Genomic DNA, 18,380 nt, shown 5'->3' on the forward strand with positions numbered 1-18,380 from the left:
CATGAACACATTATGTTCAGAGTGTATCCCAGAGATATTACATATTTTTTATTGATATGTGCATATCAGAGAAAGTACAACTCAATCTTGTAAGATCCAATATTTGAAGTCCAGGTCCCAAATTAAAATGATGTACTGTATATTTATGAGTAACCTTTGCATTGCCCCCCCCCTTCCCCCCCATTTTTTCTCTTTGAAGAAAACGCTTTCATTTGATTTTAATAATTTCCATCCCATTATTTTTGCAGATCAATCCCTGACATTGAAACCATATCGGTTTCTGGACAGCAGCCTTTTCATCAGGCATGTTATCATTAATCATCTCCTCGACAAGGACAGTTTATGCACAATTATTAGGCACTCATTCTGAGAGACATGTTTTTTATTCATATGGTTCAATTACAAGCTTTATAAGCTGAAGGCTCCAAGAACTCCAAGTGTTCAGTGCTCAGACACATGGTCCAGGTAAGAAACACTTTCCTCAAGCTTCAAGTTCAGGAAATAGTCTGCATCTCTCAAGAAGTCTTTTATTTTTGTTATGATGATCACTTCATCGGTGAATATAAACTGTGAGATAGGAAAAACATTGTTTTCCATTTGGTTGCATTATAATTCTGCACACTTTGATGTCAATAATAATATAATATGGCAGCAAAAACCTCACCTTTACTTTCTTAAATCTTGTTTGAGGGTTTAGTTACATTTTGGAATAACCAGGAGTACTTAATTAGTCTTAAAAAATACAACTTGGCTAATGATCTAGATCTAGTATTTGACTTGATTTTGTGTGGCCCATAACAGCTTAATAAAACCATCTTTCTGGTCTGGATTTTGGTCCCATGCCTCAAATTGACACATATGGTCTACATGGTCAGGAGTATAGATACATAACAGGATATATTTTGGACATACAACACTTTTTTTTGGGGCAGTAAACTAAGAATGCTTTCATAAATGGTAGTGTTAATAGTTTCATCAGTTAACAAAATGCAGTGAATGAACAGAAGAGAAATGTCAATCAAATCAATATTCGGTGTGACCACCCTTTGCCTTCAAAACAGCATCAATTTTTCTAGGTTCACTTGCACACAGTTGTTGAAGGAACTCGGCTGGTAGGTTGTTCCAAACATCTTGGAGAACTAACCACAGATGTTCTGTAGATGTTTCTCAAATCCTGTCTCTTCAGGTGATCTCAGACAGACTCCATGATGTTGAGATCAGGGCTCTGTGGGGTCCATACCATCACTTCCAGGACTTGTTTCTTAATGACATTGGCTGTATGTTTGGGGTCGTTGTCCTGCTGCAGAATACATTTTGGGCCAATCATACGCCTCCCTGATGGCATTGCATGTGGCATTGCATGATGGATAAGTATCTGCCTGTATATCTCAGCATTGAGGAAACCATTAATACTGACCAAATCTCCAACTCCATTTGCAGAAATGCAGCCCAAAACTTGCAAGAACCTCCACCATGTTTCACTGTTGCCACTCATTATTGTACGGCTCTCCAGCCCTTCGGTGAACAAACTGCCTTCTGCTAAAGCCAAATATTTACTCCAGTCCAGAGCACCTGCTGCCATTTTTCTGAACCCCAGTTCCTAAGCTTTCGTGAATAGTTGAGTCGCTTGTTTCCTTGTCGGAGGAATGGCTTTTTGGCTGCAACTCTTCCATGAGGACCACTTCTGGACAGACTTTTCTGGACAGTAGATGGTTTACCTGGGTCCCACTGGTTTCTGCCAGTTCTGAGGTGATGGCACGGCTGGACATCTTCTGATTTCGAAGGGAAATAATCTTGATGTGTCTTTCATCTGCTGCACTAAATTTCCTTGGACGACCACTGCGTCTACAATCCTCAAGGTAGACCGTTTCTTTATGCTTCTTCAAAAGATCTTGAACATCTTGAAACCTCAGTCTGCTTTGAAATCTTTGTCTGGGAGGAACCTTGCTGATGCAGTAGAACTACCTTGTGTCTTTTTGCTGTGATAAGTCTTAACATGATGTATGACCTGTGACATGAAACTGTCTTCCACATCCTCAGCTTGGTAGCAGAGTTTGTTCCTCACCCAGTTTTAAGCTTCTACAAAACTGTATCTTTTTCACTTAATGACTGTGTTTCAACCTACTTGTGAAACTGATGATCATTAGCATCTGTTTGGTATAATTAGTCGATCATACACTATAATCCTATAAAACCCTTGACTTTGTGCAAATGTACCTTTAAGAGTTGATGCTGGTTTGAAGGCAAAGGGTAGTAACAACAAATATTGACTAGATTTAGATTTCTTTTGTTCTTCTTTTGTTCGCTCACTTTGCAATTTCTAAATTGATAAAAATAAACAATTATTATTTATGAAAACATTCTTAGTTTACAGCATTTTTTTCAACACCTGCCTTCCACTTTTGCACAGTTCTGTATATCTATAAATTCCAAGTTGAAAATGGGGCTATTTAATAAAAAAGCCTAACAAAGTTGTTAGTGTCTTGACACACCTAAAACTTTACAATTTCCCTTTTTATTTGAAAGAGGAAAATAACTTGAGATAAATTATTAAGGGATGCGTTTCATTTTTTGGAGACAATCTCTTATTGTTATATATTATTTCAGTCTGATGTCATGTCAATTGTAGATGAGGAACTCTCCATGTGTTGTGTTGAGCAGGCGAGCGCGTACCTCACTCATCTCCTCGTACGGCAGGTCATCTTTAAGCTTCTCGGGAGCTGCGTAGATCATCATTTCTCTAAATGGAGCAGGAGACAACAGAGCAGGGCGACGTGATTTATAGATAAGAGAGTGGAGGGACACATACTGTCTTAACACAAAGGATAAATGAATGATTAAAAAGTCAGTTAGTCAGCACACCGCCCGCGCACCGAGACAGCCAGCCAGCCGGCTCTCGGACGATACATCAAATCTTCTATCTAGGCCAGGCTGTAAGTCGTTTAGTCAGCCTTATCTAGGCCGGTCCGTGACAGAAAGCCTGTTCACCGCCCTGTTCAGTCATCCAGCCCCTCAAATCAGTCACCCGGCAGTTCGACAGACATAAAGTTAGCCACAAATGTGACAAAGACGGGCTTCACATCATCCTGGCAGTTGAGTCAATCAGCTATTTAGCTCCATGCAAGTGAGCAGTTAATCTACTTCCCGCCTCGCTATATCTACCACACAACCGCTGTCACGCTGTACCTCGGCCACGAGTAGTAGCCCAAGTGCGTCTTCTCCACATACTGCTGTGCCTCCCACTGCTCCTCAGTGACGGGGAGGTTCTTGCTGTCGTACTGCAGCCACTTGTTCTCCTCACGATCACCCACAGATTGGCCTCCATGCTCCTCGACGCCACCTAGAGCAAAGATACATCATTAATTAAGCTACACATTAAACATTTTATTACAAAGAATGGAAACAGGTTTACCCTCTGTGGTGATTTGTGTCAGTTCTTTAGTGTGTAATTGCGCGAGTGGGTTCTTTCCTCCCACAGACCAAAAAATTGCTGACCTTACAGCATGTGTCAAAATCAAAGCCCACAGTTACAGCTAAGAAAGTCGTTTATTTAAGCAAGAAGAGCAAAATCAAATCCTTGAACTTGTGGAAATAAAAGCGAATGGAGAGAAAACGTATTTGCCGCCCACCTTCATAGACCCCTCGGAAATGGGTAACGAATCACAGTTCATCATTCTTCATTTGCATATTAAATAGAAAAAGACGATATTTGTGATTTGTTTTTTTCTTCAATCATCTGTGTGGATTTTCTGTTCTTTTTCCAACCAAACTTGTTATTCCAACTTGTTCACTTTGGCAACACCTGCCTTAAAATAATATAAACAATAATTGAAATGAAAAAAAAACGAACCTATTTATTCACCAGAATTAGCTAAAGGTAAATATTTTGCCATTTTTCCTTATTTTTTGTAGCAGAAAATGTTCGCTCTTCTTTTCGCTCAGGAATTACAAAGGCAAAAATATACTATACATTGTTTAATGGAGTGATTATAGTTGGACAAAAAGGCTGTTCCAAAAGTTCAAGTCAAATAGTTAAAAGGATTTTCTTATTTTTGTATATATATATATATATATATACATATACATATTATGACAACATTATTAAAAAAGACTATAGGTATACCAATATTTTATGTGTTGGGGATCACTTTTGTCAAAGGTCACAGTCTATCATTATCAAGGTTTACTCACAGACGTCCGACAGCTTGACTGAAACTTTTTTTCTCGGTCGTTTGAGTTGTTTCAGGATGGCAGCTACGGCAGAGATCGCAACCTGGAACAGAATTTGACACCATTGTAAATATCTCATGATGATTCCCTGTATAATCTGGAACATGATGGTACAATTAGCTGATGTTTTGCCTTTGTCATCCTTTATTTTCAAATAAAAAAGCTTGCCTGTTGGCCGAGTAGCAAAAGGGTCAAAAAACCAACTAACTTTGCGTATACTGATGGAGTCGTGTATGAGACTCTGGGTGAAGTAAAGGACAGCGTCTGGGGGCAGAGGGTGATCGTCCCTCAGCAGCAGTGACAACAGATCAGCTGCCATGTGCTCAAACTTCCAAGGCCTGAAATCAAAAGACGGCACAAACATCAGACTTTCAATCATCCACATTCGATGTCACAGTGGATTTAGGAATTTTGACATTTGCTCTGCAGACACACAGATTCAAGCAAAAGACTGAAATTGAAAGAAGAGGAAACCTACAGCTCTCTGTCTTCAAGGCAATCCAAAAGGTCATTGACAAGCTTCTCATATTTCCTTAATAGAAGAGCAGAGTGGTTAGCCAGTCGTGCAAACACTCCTCGCCCAGAAATCTTAAACAGTCACCACATAAACACTTAATATCCAAGATATGAATCACTTAATGAAATTCACATTAGATAAGCTGTTGTAAACCTTTATAACAAGCAAAGTTGATTAAAATCACAGAATAATACATGGATACAAAGAAAGAAAGTTACTTGCATCACTTACATACTTATTTAAATGACCACAATTCATTAGAATATGACTCTTTAACCAAAAATAAAGGATAATAAAATAAATAAATTCTTGTTAGAACCATTTTATGGTCTAGATTTCTTCTTCTTACTCCTTAGTTCTCACCTTAGAAAATGTGGTAACAGGCAAGAAAATTCTTGTTCCAACAGCCATAATAACCTCAATGTGTTTATGTAACAATTAAGACCATCTTTGTTTATGTTGTGCGATAGTCATTGAAAATATGATTATAGCATGATTCACTTCATTCAAATGAACATACATTTTTTTCTACAACTCTAAAAAGTAGAAGATTACTGTGAAAATAATCCCAACCCTTAGTCCACATGAGGGTGAGTAGAAAATGAGTGAAGTTTCAATTTTGGGTGAACCATGACTTTTGGGTTCTCACATCAGTAGCTTTGACATTGTTCTGACAAAAACAGTGATTTTAGTCATTCCATGTTTTCTTTTCTGTCACATGATACACTTAGGAGTTACTACTTGATTGACAGCTACGGCAGATCACAACTATATATAAAATGAATGAGCTGATTATGCATTAATTTATCTAATTCAACCAATATTGTGTTTTTAAAAGTAAAAGTAGAAGTCAAATATTCCAACCTTGCTGAAACAACATTTTTAATTCGTTGGCGTTGAAGCCCCTCCTTGAGCTCCTCTTTTGAGGGCGACTCCAAACAAGGTGTGGGGTTGTCAGATTGCATCATCTGGTTGGCGATCACCACACAACCTTCTGAAATCTAAAGAAACATTAAGCGCTAATCATTAAAATGGTTCAAGTATGCATGGGAATGATAATAAAAATCTTACAGTGAAATAGATCCCAATGGTGTCGTACTGACGATGGACCCGGTCAATAATGTCATCGAGGAGATGACCAACAGACTGCTTCTTCAGGGTCATGGAAGGGGAGAGTCCACAGCGGACAAGAGTCGGCCAAACCTCTCCAACGCAGTCCCAGTCTCGAGCGCTGGAGGGGCAGAAGCCGCTGTTGATGCCCAGAAGGCAATACAAGGCGCCCTACAGGACAAACATATGGACTCAGGGATTTTCAAAATCATACATCACAGGTTAATAGGCTGTCTTGGACATTGGCTGGATTATCTTTCATCTTCTTTACCAGCCGCAGAATCGATCAGTCACCGTGCTCAACATCTGTCTCATCGAATGAGTCAGAGCAGCTACTTCTCAGCACTTACTCACGGGGCTCACGCTTGAGCAGTTTACACAATTATGGCGGAGCAAAATCAGCCGAATGAGGTGTTGGAAACATAAAATGAGGCGCAGAATGAGCAGGTAAGTGGGAACTAAATGTGACACATTTTGATTGTATAATCATAATATTTCGAGCCCCACAAGAACAACAGAGGAAACCATGAAATCATCGAGCGACACACGAAATATGCGCGGCTCAAAATAACTCAGAATAATTATCTAAATTCTCACCTCAAGTGTGAATTTGCCAAATGGAAATCACAAGTTGATCACACCTTTGTCAAACGCTCTGTTCAGTGTATTCCACAACTACAAGTGCCATACAAGTGAATGACGATTCCTTCAAACTTTAGATACAGATGGAACTTCAGGATAACCAAACATGTAATCAGCTTCTTAAACCTTTATCAACCTGTCAATCTGAACATTTCAATGAATTGTTTGGACAAGATAGACACATCACATGACCTCCTGGTCAGAGATTTACCCAAGGAAATGCTGGATTAGAAAATAATAAAAGACAATATAAATGGTAAATGACAATAAGGAAGATCCCTGTGGGTTTTAGTTTTCATACCATTGAATTATATTTCAACAAATGAAAAAGAGCGAAGCCAGAAGCCAAAGCTCTAAAAACAGGATTTTCCATCTTCAACTCAAATGCAGAATCATGTAGTAAGGAAGTGTCACAAGGAAAACAACCAATAGTATAATGATTTTCAACTTTATATTTACCTTCCTGCATCAGGATGAAGTCACTGACGAAACGACATAATAACGCATAAATAAAATAGCTGGTGACGTTCATTTTTTACAGCCAGTATGTTTTTTGAACGCCATATCTTTGATGCTGGCAGCAAGAACCACTTGAGTGCAAGACGGAGGATAAAAATGTCAAAGGTAATCTTTTTTTTTTTAATGATTTCAATCAAAACTCCAACAACAAAAGATGCATCTAATGACACATATACATAAATTGTTTATTTCAGTGATTCCAAGCGACTGTGCCTTCGGAAATCATCAGGTGAAAATTGTCATATTTAATTTTTTAATTAATTTCTACTTTAACAATTTGTAATCCTGGTGCCAATCTAGCCCTTTTTTGATAGCGGATTCCAAAGTGGGAAAGTTTGGTCCAAACGCTAGCGTTACAAAAACACAGCTATTGGAAGTGGTACAACAGCGTCTAACTTCACAGAAATGCTGCTGCGTCAGATTTATCAAAACAACAATGGTGCCAGCAGTCATCAGCTTCCATCTTCTCCTTTGACATCGACTCGTTTATGCTCAAAAAGTGTTGCCAGGGTATATTTGATTGAAACGCACTGTAGTCGTCACTCAAGCTGCACTGTGAAAGGTTTTTAGTTTAACATTTTATTTTATTTTGTTTACTGGCGAGTCGTGTCATTTTTTTTTTTACTTAAAATATTATCGTTACTCAAAAAGTTTTGAAAATACTGGTTAAAAGTATCCTGTAATTTCACTCTTGCTGCTTAGAATCCAATAAAAACGACCTCATGGGAAATGAGCACAGAGCTATGTTGAAAATGCTGTCGCACATTTTCAGAATTTTATTGACGCTGTTGAGCGAACAGGCTGACAGTACTAGTATGATGGTTTGGTAATAATCACAAAGAATAAGCACATAATTGTGTTTTGACAACCATTTCACACAACTTATCAACCAGTCAAACACTATTTAATGCATATCAAGGTAGTTCCTTTCAGTTTTCGAAATAAAACATTACTTACACATAATCTCATCTTATCCGAAACATTAACTGGGTGTTGCCTTTAGAAATGCTTTGTAAACTCCATGTGTGACAGAGTGAGACGCAGCAACTACTACGGAGCTGTAGTTCGACGCTCTGAGTGGACACAGGACATGGTCACAGTTTCTGTTCCCGACTTTTGAAAAACATTTTCCAAAAATGCCATTTTCTTAATTGTTTGTGCCGCCCCAGGCTTGCTGGAGTTTGTGATTGCAACTTTCATGGATGACACAGATTTTAAAAAAGCATAGTTGCACTCTCACCGTCAGCAAAGTAAAACCGTGTTACCTTGAACTGCTGATGTGCATCACTGGTGTGTTGTGGTGACAGCAGTTGTAGGATTCTTGGAATCAGGTCTCTGTACGCGAAGCTGTACGTTGCTAGAGCAGTCATCAGCACATTTTGAGCCCTGCTGCGCACCTACACAATCACAAACACATATTTAGCAGCACGCATGCCGGGGTTGTAAACAGCATCAGTAAACTACTTATGTAATTAATGTGTCATATCGGCCTAATGAACAGCAGCTGTGTGTCTCACCTGACTGTATGTGCTGGTAGACAGAAGCAGCAGATCACAGAGCAGCTCCTGATGCACAACTTTATATTCACTGCCTTCCACCACCAGCTTCCTCATCTACAGTCACAGGGAAATGACTAGGACTGTGTTGGCAAGAATGTGGCGATACGACACATACAGAAACAACAATACGATATATGCCGATACATTGCGATACTGTAGGAACAAGGAGATATTTGTAGTATTTAGAGTACTTTCCTCTGGTGTTTCAGAATTTACAGACCACATGACTCTTGACAAAGTCGTAACTACTTTCATTTGTTTTCTTAGTCATCATTTAGCTGCGGATTATGTAGTGATAATTGATAAAAAATGATTTGCAAGCTAAAGATTAAATATATATATTATTTTTTTAATAATCTATACTGTGCTGTCGAATAGCGATACAGTATCGTGGAATTGAATATTGCGATATATCGCCATATCAATATTTTTTAACACCGTTAGAAATTAAATAATCAAAATGTTTTAGCTTCAGAAAAAAAATTGAAGAGGAGAGAACCAGAGAACTGGACCACTTGTTTGTCATAATAAAAAAAAACACATCAAAAACATAGAACTTTCATTGTAAAGCTCCTGAATATGAGCAGTTTGGTCCAGTCGCACTTAGAGAGTAATATATCTAAAGCAAAGTGCGACTGCATTCCATGAGGATAATGAAAAATAAAAGAAGACAAAGAATGTCTTTTTCAAATGTGTCAAATGAATGTAGTCATGCTGACCTCATGCTGCAGTAGAACCCGGTCAATGAGCAAAGCCCTGATATGTTGTTTCTTCCCAAGAAGCTGCAGAACAGAAACCATCAGAATCTGAAGGATATTTGCGATCTTTTCCAATCGTCTTCTTCTCACACTCACCCGGTTTTCCATGGACTTCTTGACAAGAGTGAAACTCTTCCAGCGCGAGTCAAACTCCTTCTTGTGAGTGCCTCGGAAGAACATGAGGTCGCTGATGATCTGTGACGACAGTGAAGACAGATGAGATCATTTTAAGGCTCAGTGAATAGATGAGAATAGCAGCATGTAAAAAAGAATAAGGAAGAAGCACAGGCAGGGCACCTTAATGATGACAAACAATGACTTGGTGTCGTCCTCCGAGTGTTTCAGAATGTGATCTGCTTGGAAAGAGAAATATGTGAGTAAACTGCATATTTTAAAAAGACGGCTCTGTGATGTTGGGATCTGGGCCGCATGCTTTTAAAGATTTCCCTCAATCTCATGAGCCCAGCAGAGTGACAGACGTTGACATGGCTCCTCTGTTCCGCTCGTGCCCGTCCAGAAAACAAACATTCTTGTTGCAATTTCTCCAGCAGACAAGCTGGCAGTGACTAACAAGCCAGTGAGAGCTTAATGGAGTTAAAATCTGCACTTACGTAGCAGCAGTCTCAAGACTTGGCAGATGGTTTCTCTGAAGTTCTCCCGTGAGTCATCTGCAGCACGACAGACCGACAGCCAGGTGTGGACAGAGAATACAGGATGAGTGGCTTTTTCCAGTCTTGCTACTTTTAATTGAATGTCTTCCGATGCTTTTAGGCTTATTCTTACCGTACGTGACACCGATGTACAGCTTGATCTCACTCATCCTCACCATGGAGGGGACACTGAGAAAGAAAAGTAGGATTCACTTATACAAATAAGTCTTGATTTATTTTGTATAACTGCACAACTTACAGGTCAGACACGTGTGGGCCATTCAGAGGGGCCAGCATACTCCCGGCCCCCAGCAGACTGTGGTGCACGACTGCAAGACTCTGCAACAGCTCCTCCCTGAGATGTAGACCCAGCAGTGCAGTGGTTTTAAATCGGATCTTCATCCAAACTAGCGTTTGAAATGTGATTTCACACCTGCTCATCGGCTGATCTCCAGAGACGTGCAGCTTGATTCTCTCCAGCTCCGGGTGCAGGAGGAGGGACAACAGCTGGAAAACAAAATCCTCCTCGTCCTTATTCGGCACATGCCAGCACACACCCAACGCTGCCACGTCGCCAGCTCTGCCCCAGTCCTGGACATGGAGAGAAAGAAAATGTTGCAGGATGAAAGACAAACACAAATCATCCCAAAACGTGACTAAATAAACCTTAATGTCAGACAACAGCATAGCAGCTTCACAAGAAGATTGTAAAAGAATACAAAAAAGAACACAAGAGATAACATATTTAACATAAAACAGGCATTTAACCAAATACCTGATTCCATACTATATCTCTGGGAAATTACATTTCCTGGAAACAGTTAATACTGGCCCTGTATGTCTATATATAGTTTATATTTATACAAATTAAATGTGTAACACTTCATCTGGCTGACGAGTACAAATTAATTAGAGAAAATATGTGATGAAACTACAGGGTATGTTTCTCTACATCAGAAGTGTGAGTAACTAACACATTACACCAACTAGAAAACTGGTTTTATCTAGCAGTCAGAAGAAAGTGTTTAGCTTTGAGCCTCACTCATGAAAGCCAATTGTTTGATCGTCATTCTCTCCATTTACCTTGAATTTCCTTTTTAAAGTACATCACTGCTGAACCATAGCATGATATCTATCCCAGGAATGTCAAATTCAATCACAAAATCGGTCGATTAGCAGTCGTGGACCGAACAAAATACATACAAGTTTTTATGAGTTTGATTGTTGTCTTTTTTAATTCTTGGAGCTTCAATTTGTTTTAATTATCTATGTGTTTGTCCTCCTTCAACAAAGAATCCCATTATATTCCTTTTATTCAACATCACCTATTGGAAGTCTTTGTAAAAATGTTGAAATCCATTATCTCTATTTTATATGTTAAACACTGACATCGATACGTCACCACATCAACATGAACATTGTCCTACCTTTGATTTTAAGACAACAACCAGCAGGAAACATGAAATCACTTATGCGCCTGATTTATATCTTGAGTTCAGCAAATGTAGATCAATTCTAGATTTTTTATTTGTATTTAGTTCATGCAGTCATATGGTTTCTATCAACAGCTGATACTTGCAACATGAAAAATGGAAATCTTAAATTATAGTTGCTAAAGGGCAACATTGAAGACGGCGTTTGTAGCTGAACTAGCGTGAAAGATATTTTTTGTTGTTGCCATATTATTCATAGATTCACATTTTCACTCTCTGTATGCCAACACCAATGTGTCATGAGGAGATACAAAAATAGAGAGTGCTTGCTTCAACAGTTTGGCCTTTTAAATGTCATTTGGTTTTAAGACTCCTTGGAAACAGATGGCTGCGTTCTGATAAGCACTTTATATTTCATGCTCATCTAATTTTATCCACACAAGTGTTTTGTATATTTGTTAGAAAACTGCCTCTTTCGATCACAGTTGAGGAAATGATTAGAGTGTTGTGATAAATATTGAGCATTCAAAGTGAGCGCATGTAGTTGTTCAGTCACTTTGTGCGCCTCTGTTTACCCGTATGGGGAGGTCCTGATCGAAGCCTCCAGAGGTGCTGCGGTACTCAGTGGGATAGATGAGGGATAGTGAGCGAAGTGTGTGTTCCAGTAGACAACAGGCCAGTGTGTACGCGCGTTTGCACCGCAGGCGCACGCACACACACAAGACACGCTGCAGATCCCCTTGGTATTTTAACAGCTGTTCACCATCCACACGGGTAACCTAAAAAAAAACAACAGCAGATAGACACAGATGTGTGCACGCAAACACACACTTTGACAATTCAGCAGAGAGTTGCTTATTAAATATTGAGGTTCCCCAGTAAATCACAGCATCTGGCTCATTCCCATCCGCATCGGGCTCCCAGGAGTAGTAAAACAAAACAGAAAGGGTATCAATGTGTTCTGGTTAATGACGAGGAGCTTTGATATTTATGATTGTGAAGCGAGTGCACCACGAGAAGAAATATTGTTTCATCATTGCTTTTTTACACAAGCAGCAATGCAGCGGAAAAGGGAGGAGAGGCGACACAAGTTTGTCCTAAAATGCCTGAAATAGAAGCAAGCTAGCTTTTGTAAGCTGCGAGAATACACCCACAATCATTTTTTATTGATTTACATCTTCTCAAAAGAGCAGGGGAGTCATTTGTGAGACTGCAGATCACACATTGTGCTGCCCTTTGACAGCTCTTCGGGCCTCCATGAGCAGAAATAAAACTAATACAATTTTAAAGCTTACGCACTTAAGTTCTTAAGTTCATTTTAGCAGTAATATTTATGACTAGAATGCCTGCATTTGTTTTTTTTATATTAACATGTTTAATATCAGATGACATTATTTTAATTAAAACATGGTGCCTTTAAGCTCTTTTGTTTTAATAGAACACATTTTCCAAATTTATAGGGCGTCAAGGTGGTAAATACAACTTTTAATATTTTTCTATAATGTCAAAATTTATTCCCACCCGGTGGTATGAGTAAGTAATTTATATTTATATTAATAGAGTGCTTTTCCAGACTAGGGTCACAAAGCGCCTAAACAATCAAAACTATGTGCTTCAATTGGAGTCGCCGATTATTTATATAACAATGACTTTCACTACTTCAAGACCCCGCTTCTCAGGGGAATCAGGCAAATTCATGAAACTGTGCAGTATGACTGCTGGTACTTAAATCTGTTTGATGTTATAACGATTATGAAATTCTTATGTATACAAGTTCTGTCCAAAGAATGTGTGATTAGTTAATAAAAGACAGAAGTGCCCGGAGGACTGTATGGAACGGACACAGCTACAATGTTCACTAGAAACATAGGAGCTGGTTATTTATTCTTTCACTGGATAACACAAGAATAACACGCGACTATACTTTCATAACACTTATGAGGTATGAAGATTTTGAGCATCCATATCGCTTCAGGGACGCACTCGTTTGACGTAGGCGAGCTGTTTAATTTTCCTTATATTAGAAGTCAGAGAAAATAATTGCTGTTAATTGCTGTGTTAGTGGAGGAGATGTTCATTTTCATTTTGTTTGTTTATTTATCGTTATTTTCTGTATTTGCTAATAACATGACAGCTGTCTGTATTCATATTGAGATAATATCAGACTGAGATCTTTAATGAGTGAAGTTAACGTCATATTTGTTGAAAGTGTCAAACAGATGATTAATGGAGGAAAGCCAGAAAAGAGATCTGCTTATCTTCGAATTGAATCAACATTTTTCAAAGACAATTGTGCAGGTGTTATCAGCATACATTAAAATAATTGACTTCTACCTGCAAATCACATCAATGTGAGAAATTGGAAGAAATAGTGACAGAAAAAAATATGTTGCTAAGCACTTAGAAAACAACCCAATACTTCATGGTGTTGTATTTAAACAGATTAAAATCTGTCCTCAACTCCTGAGTGTTTGTTTAGGCATCATTTATGACTAATAAAAAAAATAGTTTTGAAGATATAGTCGATATATATTTCTGCTTCAGAGTCAGTCAGAAGAACCCTTTTGCCTCTGTATTTATACTTTCTTATAATTAAATCAGTCAATGAGATGGCACTACTTTTAGTCCAATAAATGATCCAAAAATGTAGGTCTGAAAAAAATCCCTTCACCCACACATAGGAGCAACAATATATTTTCTCTTCATATTTTTTAACTTACTTCTTTCATCCAAATATAAACTATTTTCGTGAAATCTCAAATTAATGTCACTTGATGAAGAGTAGTTTTTAATATTTTAATATTTTCATTTCTGCACCCAAAAGTTAGTCTGTGGTACAAAAACATGCCACCCTTTTCTTGACTTTATCTAAAATATAGAAAAATTCAATATCACCCATGAGGAGGTAAAATATTCATAGGGAAAGTTTTTGTCATTCTGTGAAGAAGGCCTGTCAAATGACAAAATGAGAATTCAGACAGCAAGATTAAAAATATAAAACAGAGAGGTAGCAGTGTATTGATGATTAAAGAGACGAAAACATGTTAAATGTACAATGAGATGGTGATTCATCTTCAACATTTGACCTTAAGCATTTCGCAAACACTGAAACATTAACAATAATAATACATTTTATTTGTTTTTATACTATTTAGACCTGACTCCAATCATATAGAAAACCTGTACATACAATGAAATAAATCAAAGGCCCCCAAAATTGTAATCTTGAACTACATTACAGCACAAGGAGGGCTAAACCAGAAGACTAATATTGACATATAAATGTGTCACGATTAAAATTGCTTTTTAAATGACAAATAACTCTGAGCCCGTGAGAGAGACCTTCAACTCAATAAATCATGCTTCTAAACAGAAATCGTTACTGAGGAGTGTCAGATGGAGCAGCAGCGCAGCAACATGTCCTCACTTCTAAGAAAAGTATCTTTATTTCCAGAATGAAATCTCAGATGTCAAAGAAAATGAGATAGCTCTTCTGACAGAATCTGCCTCCAGTGCAAGAATAAACAAGACTCAAAGTAGCAGAGACCACTTATAGGGGTTTTTTTTGAGAGAGAGTGTCAAGGTTTTCGTGACATGATGGATCCTTGTCTCACCTCTGAGAGCAGCTGGAGATTCCACAACAGCTCCTTATCCAGCTCCTCTTCACTTTGCAGCTCCTCGTCTGCACACACACATTACAGAGAGAGTTATCTGGTGAATTGCTCCTGTGACAGGATGAGCCTCTAGATTCATTTTAAAGTCCGTTTTCAGCAGCGAGGCTCCACAGATCAAATCTGTCAGAGGGACTGACTCAATATAAGAAATATATACATGTACACCAAGCTAAAGACTAATGACCACAGATGCCATTTAAAGCATCTGATTTAATTAGGCAGTTAAAACTATATTTCTACAGGCTCACATGAACAGATCTACACTACACACACACTTATAATGAAGTACTGACTGTCAGTAATGTGGAAAATGACACTGCAGCAGTGAGGGATGAACAGACGCAGAGACTCAGCAGGGTGACACTGCAACACAAATCAACATGCTCACTCACACAAAGATGCATATATTTACACGCTAGGGCTGGAAATAAATGTAAAGGCAAAGAAACCCAGAAAGTAGAAGGAGAAATAATCACAGGAGTCAAACAGAGAGAAACAGCATGTGTTGCGATCATTCTTGTTAACATTCCATACATAATCTGACAAACGCACTGATGAATAAACCATTTTCTGCCTATGATGCCAGTTAAAAGATTAAGAACTGCTTCCTGAATAACTTCACCATCCGAAAATATCTAATAATATATTATCCTTCACTCAATATGAAACATATGTTTTTGCAGAGAATAAAGGAGTCATATTCTGCTCATGGGGATTTTTTTAAAGGTTCAATTAATGTGAAAACCCAACTCTCCCGACTCACTCACATGTTTCAAATGTCTTCCTCTCCAAGATGCAGTAAGTCTCTCATCATGACCATGTTTGAATTTATTACTTTATAAAGTCCTTTCCCGTCTAAATTCCCGTAGAACGAGAGGTTACGGGAGTGGAGTCCATTGTGACGTAATAATGGCTTCACTCCTCCTCCAGCCAACTGGAATTACACCCCGCTTTGTTTATATAACAGTCCCTTGGAGACTTCCAGGATTGATGACACAAGGTTACAAACCTTGATGATTGACCAATCACAGCAGAGTTGGTCTGTTATGTTAACTAATTTCAAGTACAGTGAGAATCTGTACTATAACCAACCCCAGACCGCACATACTCTGTTGCAGGCGAGTTAAGTTTGAAGAAAATAAGGTTTTACCTTCGCAGCTGCTCGGCACATGTCAGCCACCATCCTTCCTGACACGCATGTCTCGAAGATGTTCGACGTGGCAAAAGTGTACACCTTCTGTAAAGCCACCTAGAGGCACAGTTTTAAAGTTATTACTTTTGCTCTTGATGATTTTCTCGGTGTGACCAGGAGTGTGTTCATTACCTTGTATATTTCAGTGGAGCATTGAGTCAGGATGGTGCTCACAGTGGAAGACAGTCCCAGCTCTACCAGGCTCTCCAGGTGAGTCTGGGTATCTGTCTCCATCTCATCTCTGGTTTGTTCCAGGGTGCTACTGTCTATCAGAGCGAAACACCTGCACAGGAACAAAAACACACCTGTCACCAACGCAGAGACTCACTCACAGTGGGAAGCTGACCGTGTGGGTTTATTAAGTGAAGGTGTGACTCAGTCATTTGGATTTACCTGTCTAGAAACTGGAGAACAAAGTCTTCAAATTGTGCAGAAGCAAAACACAGGCCCTTCTCAATCTGTAGAAAAGAAGTTGAAGACTTTAAGTAGAAATGGATTTCAAAGCTTCTTTGATCAGAAAAAGAGTTTCACACACATTTAGAAAAAAAAAAATATTTTAGTGTTAGACATTTATATTAAAACCATCCTTTTCCGTTACAAAATTGATTATGTTTGAACATTGCTTTATAGAATTAGAAACTAGTTAAATGTACACCTGTTACCATAAAGTTCCTATATAATATCATTTCAGACTGATATTAGATCCCAGTGGAGCGCTAAATGTTTTGTTTAATAAAAAGAATCCATAAATCTTAGATTATGTGAGGTATAAATGCAATACTTTCTCCAGCATCTCTGTTCTGTCAGTGTAGCTGCGATTCTAGCCACAAAAAACATCTTTGTGGCTATTAGTCAAAGGCACTGTTTGAAACTCTGAGCTCCGTTTGAAACCAGTATAGACGTGATAAATGGAGCTGAAACTATTTTTGGTAATTGGGAACATAGCAGGTTCTAACGACAACTATTCCGCTATCAGACTTCATGATGTTACGGGGGAGTGTTTAATCCATTACTATACATTTAATATTAAAACATATTTAATTTTCAAGTTGAGCAGATCAGTGCAATTAGTATATAATTGAATGATTTAACTTTATCTGGTTATATATGGAGTCTTTACCAAGCGACTAAGCATTTTCTATTAAAACTCAATTATAATGAACCATCTCTCTTATTTATTGTCAAATTGAAGAAGCCAAGGCCCAGTCCAACGTCACTAGTAAGGCATTAAGGACACAGAGAAGGTCAATATTTCTGAACCTTTTAATTGGCACCCCTCACTTTGGAGATGCAGCAACTTTACCAACAAGGCAGTACCTCATTCCCTGTCTGTATCATAACCATTATCTTGTTGGAACAAAGAGTGAAAGATTACAAACAGTACCTCAGTGAGATCAGCGTGTCGAGGTGGAGCAGATGAACAATCCACTAAAGGCACCAGAGTGGTGAAGGTGGTGATGAATTGGAACGTGATCTAAGAGGAGACAATTCCAGGTAATTGACCTCACATCATCGTGGCTGAATTCATCTGCCACATGGTGAAGATTTGTTAGATGTACAAAAGCACAGAGACAATAAGCCGGAAGCTCATCCATCGTTGTATCATGCCAAAAGAACAAATGGTTGTAATTTCAGCTTCACTCAAGCTGATCTATTTTGAACACTTCTTTGATTATAAGACCAATTAAAATGACAAGAGCTATTCACGTCCACTTGGCTAGCATTCCTCCTTCATTGCTAATTAGAAGATGCATTATTCACCATGCACTTGCTGAAGTCGTTGGGGTCCACTCCTGGCAGAGAGCCCATGAGCAAAGGGAGCACATGTTCCCGGCCCTCTGGGTAGAGGTTGTTAGGGGAGACCAGGCTGCGTGCCATTCCGATCATACAGCTGAGAGTGGCAGTGAGGGTGTGGGGTTCCGTCAGAGTCTCCATCGCAGCATAGATTCTAATTAGATTGAATTTGTAGAGAGACAGGCGGAAATGAGGGATGTATCTTTTGCAATTATCATCTCCTGATTATGATTATTGCACCTCTGTGGAACACATCCTTTTAATGACTTAGAATACCATAGTGTAATCAAATAAATTATATG

The 18,380-nt window shown here is 38.6% G+C and overlaps 1 protein-coding gene across 1 annotated transcript in view; it reads right to left on the reverse strand.

Annotated features, from left to right (window-relative positions):
• The window catches only part of psme4b (proteasome activator subunit 4b), a 39,981-nt gene that overhangs the window by 11,128 nt on the left and 10,473 nt on the right, over positions 1–18,380 (reverse strand). Inside the window, exons 12-35 of the mRNA XM_087784234.1 lie at positions 18,046–18,232; positions 17,669–17,758; positions 16,678–16,742; positions 16,417–16,567; positions 16,243–16,341; positions 15,386–15,455; positions 15,033–15,100; positions 11,994–12,197; positions 10,419–10,576; positions 10,245–10,340; positions 10,119–10,174; positions 9,947–10,003; positions 9,633–9,688; positions 9,432–9,530; positions 9,297–9,359; positions 8,536–8,631; positions 8,284–8,415; positions 5,819–6,028; positions 5,612–5,748; positions 4,709–4,762; positions 4,439–4,568; positions 4,192–4,273; positions 3,187–3,340; positions 2,674–2,740 (exon numbers count right to left, since the gene is read on the reverse strand). Coding sequence (XP_087640360.1) covers positions 2,674–2,740; positions 3,187–3,340; positions 4,192–4,273; positions 4,439–4,568; positions 4,709–4,762; positions 5,612–5,748; positions 5,819–6,028; positions 8,284–8,415; positions 8,536–8,631; positions 9,297–9,359; positions 9,432–9,530; positions 9,633–9,688; positions 9,947–10,003; positions 10,119–10,174; positions 10,245–10,340; positions 10,419–10,576; positions 11,994–12,197; positions 15,033–15,100; positions 15,386–15,455; positions 16,243–16,341; positions 16,417–16,567; positions 16,678–16,742; positions 17,669–17,758; positions 18,046–18,232 — 2,581 coding nt within the window. The remainder of the gene's footprint in view (positions 1–2,673; positions 2,741–3,186; positions 3,341–4,191; positions 4,274–4,438; positions 4,569–4,708; positions 4,763–5,611; positions 5,749–5,818; positions 6,029–8,283; positions 8,416–8,535; positions 8,632–9,296; positions 9,360–9,431; positions 9,531–9,632; positions 9,689–9,946; positions 10,004–10,118; positions 10,175–10,244; positions 10,341–10,418; positions 10,577–11,993; positions 12,198–15,032; positions 15,101–15,385; positions 15,456–16,242; positions 16,342–16,416; positions 16,568–16,677; positions 16,743–17,668; positions 17,759–18,045; positions 18,233–18,380) is intronic.

This window comes from Callionymus lyra, chromosome 2, assembly GCF_982586985.1.
Source record: "Callionymus lyra chromosome 2, fCalLyr1.hap1.1, whole genome shotgun sequence".
In the NCBI taxonomy this organism is placed as follows: Eukaryota; Metazoa; Chordata; class Actinopteri; order Syngnathiformes; family Callionymidae; genus Callionymus; species Callionymus lyra.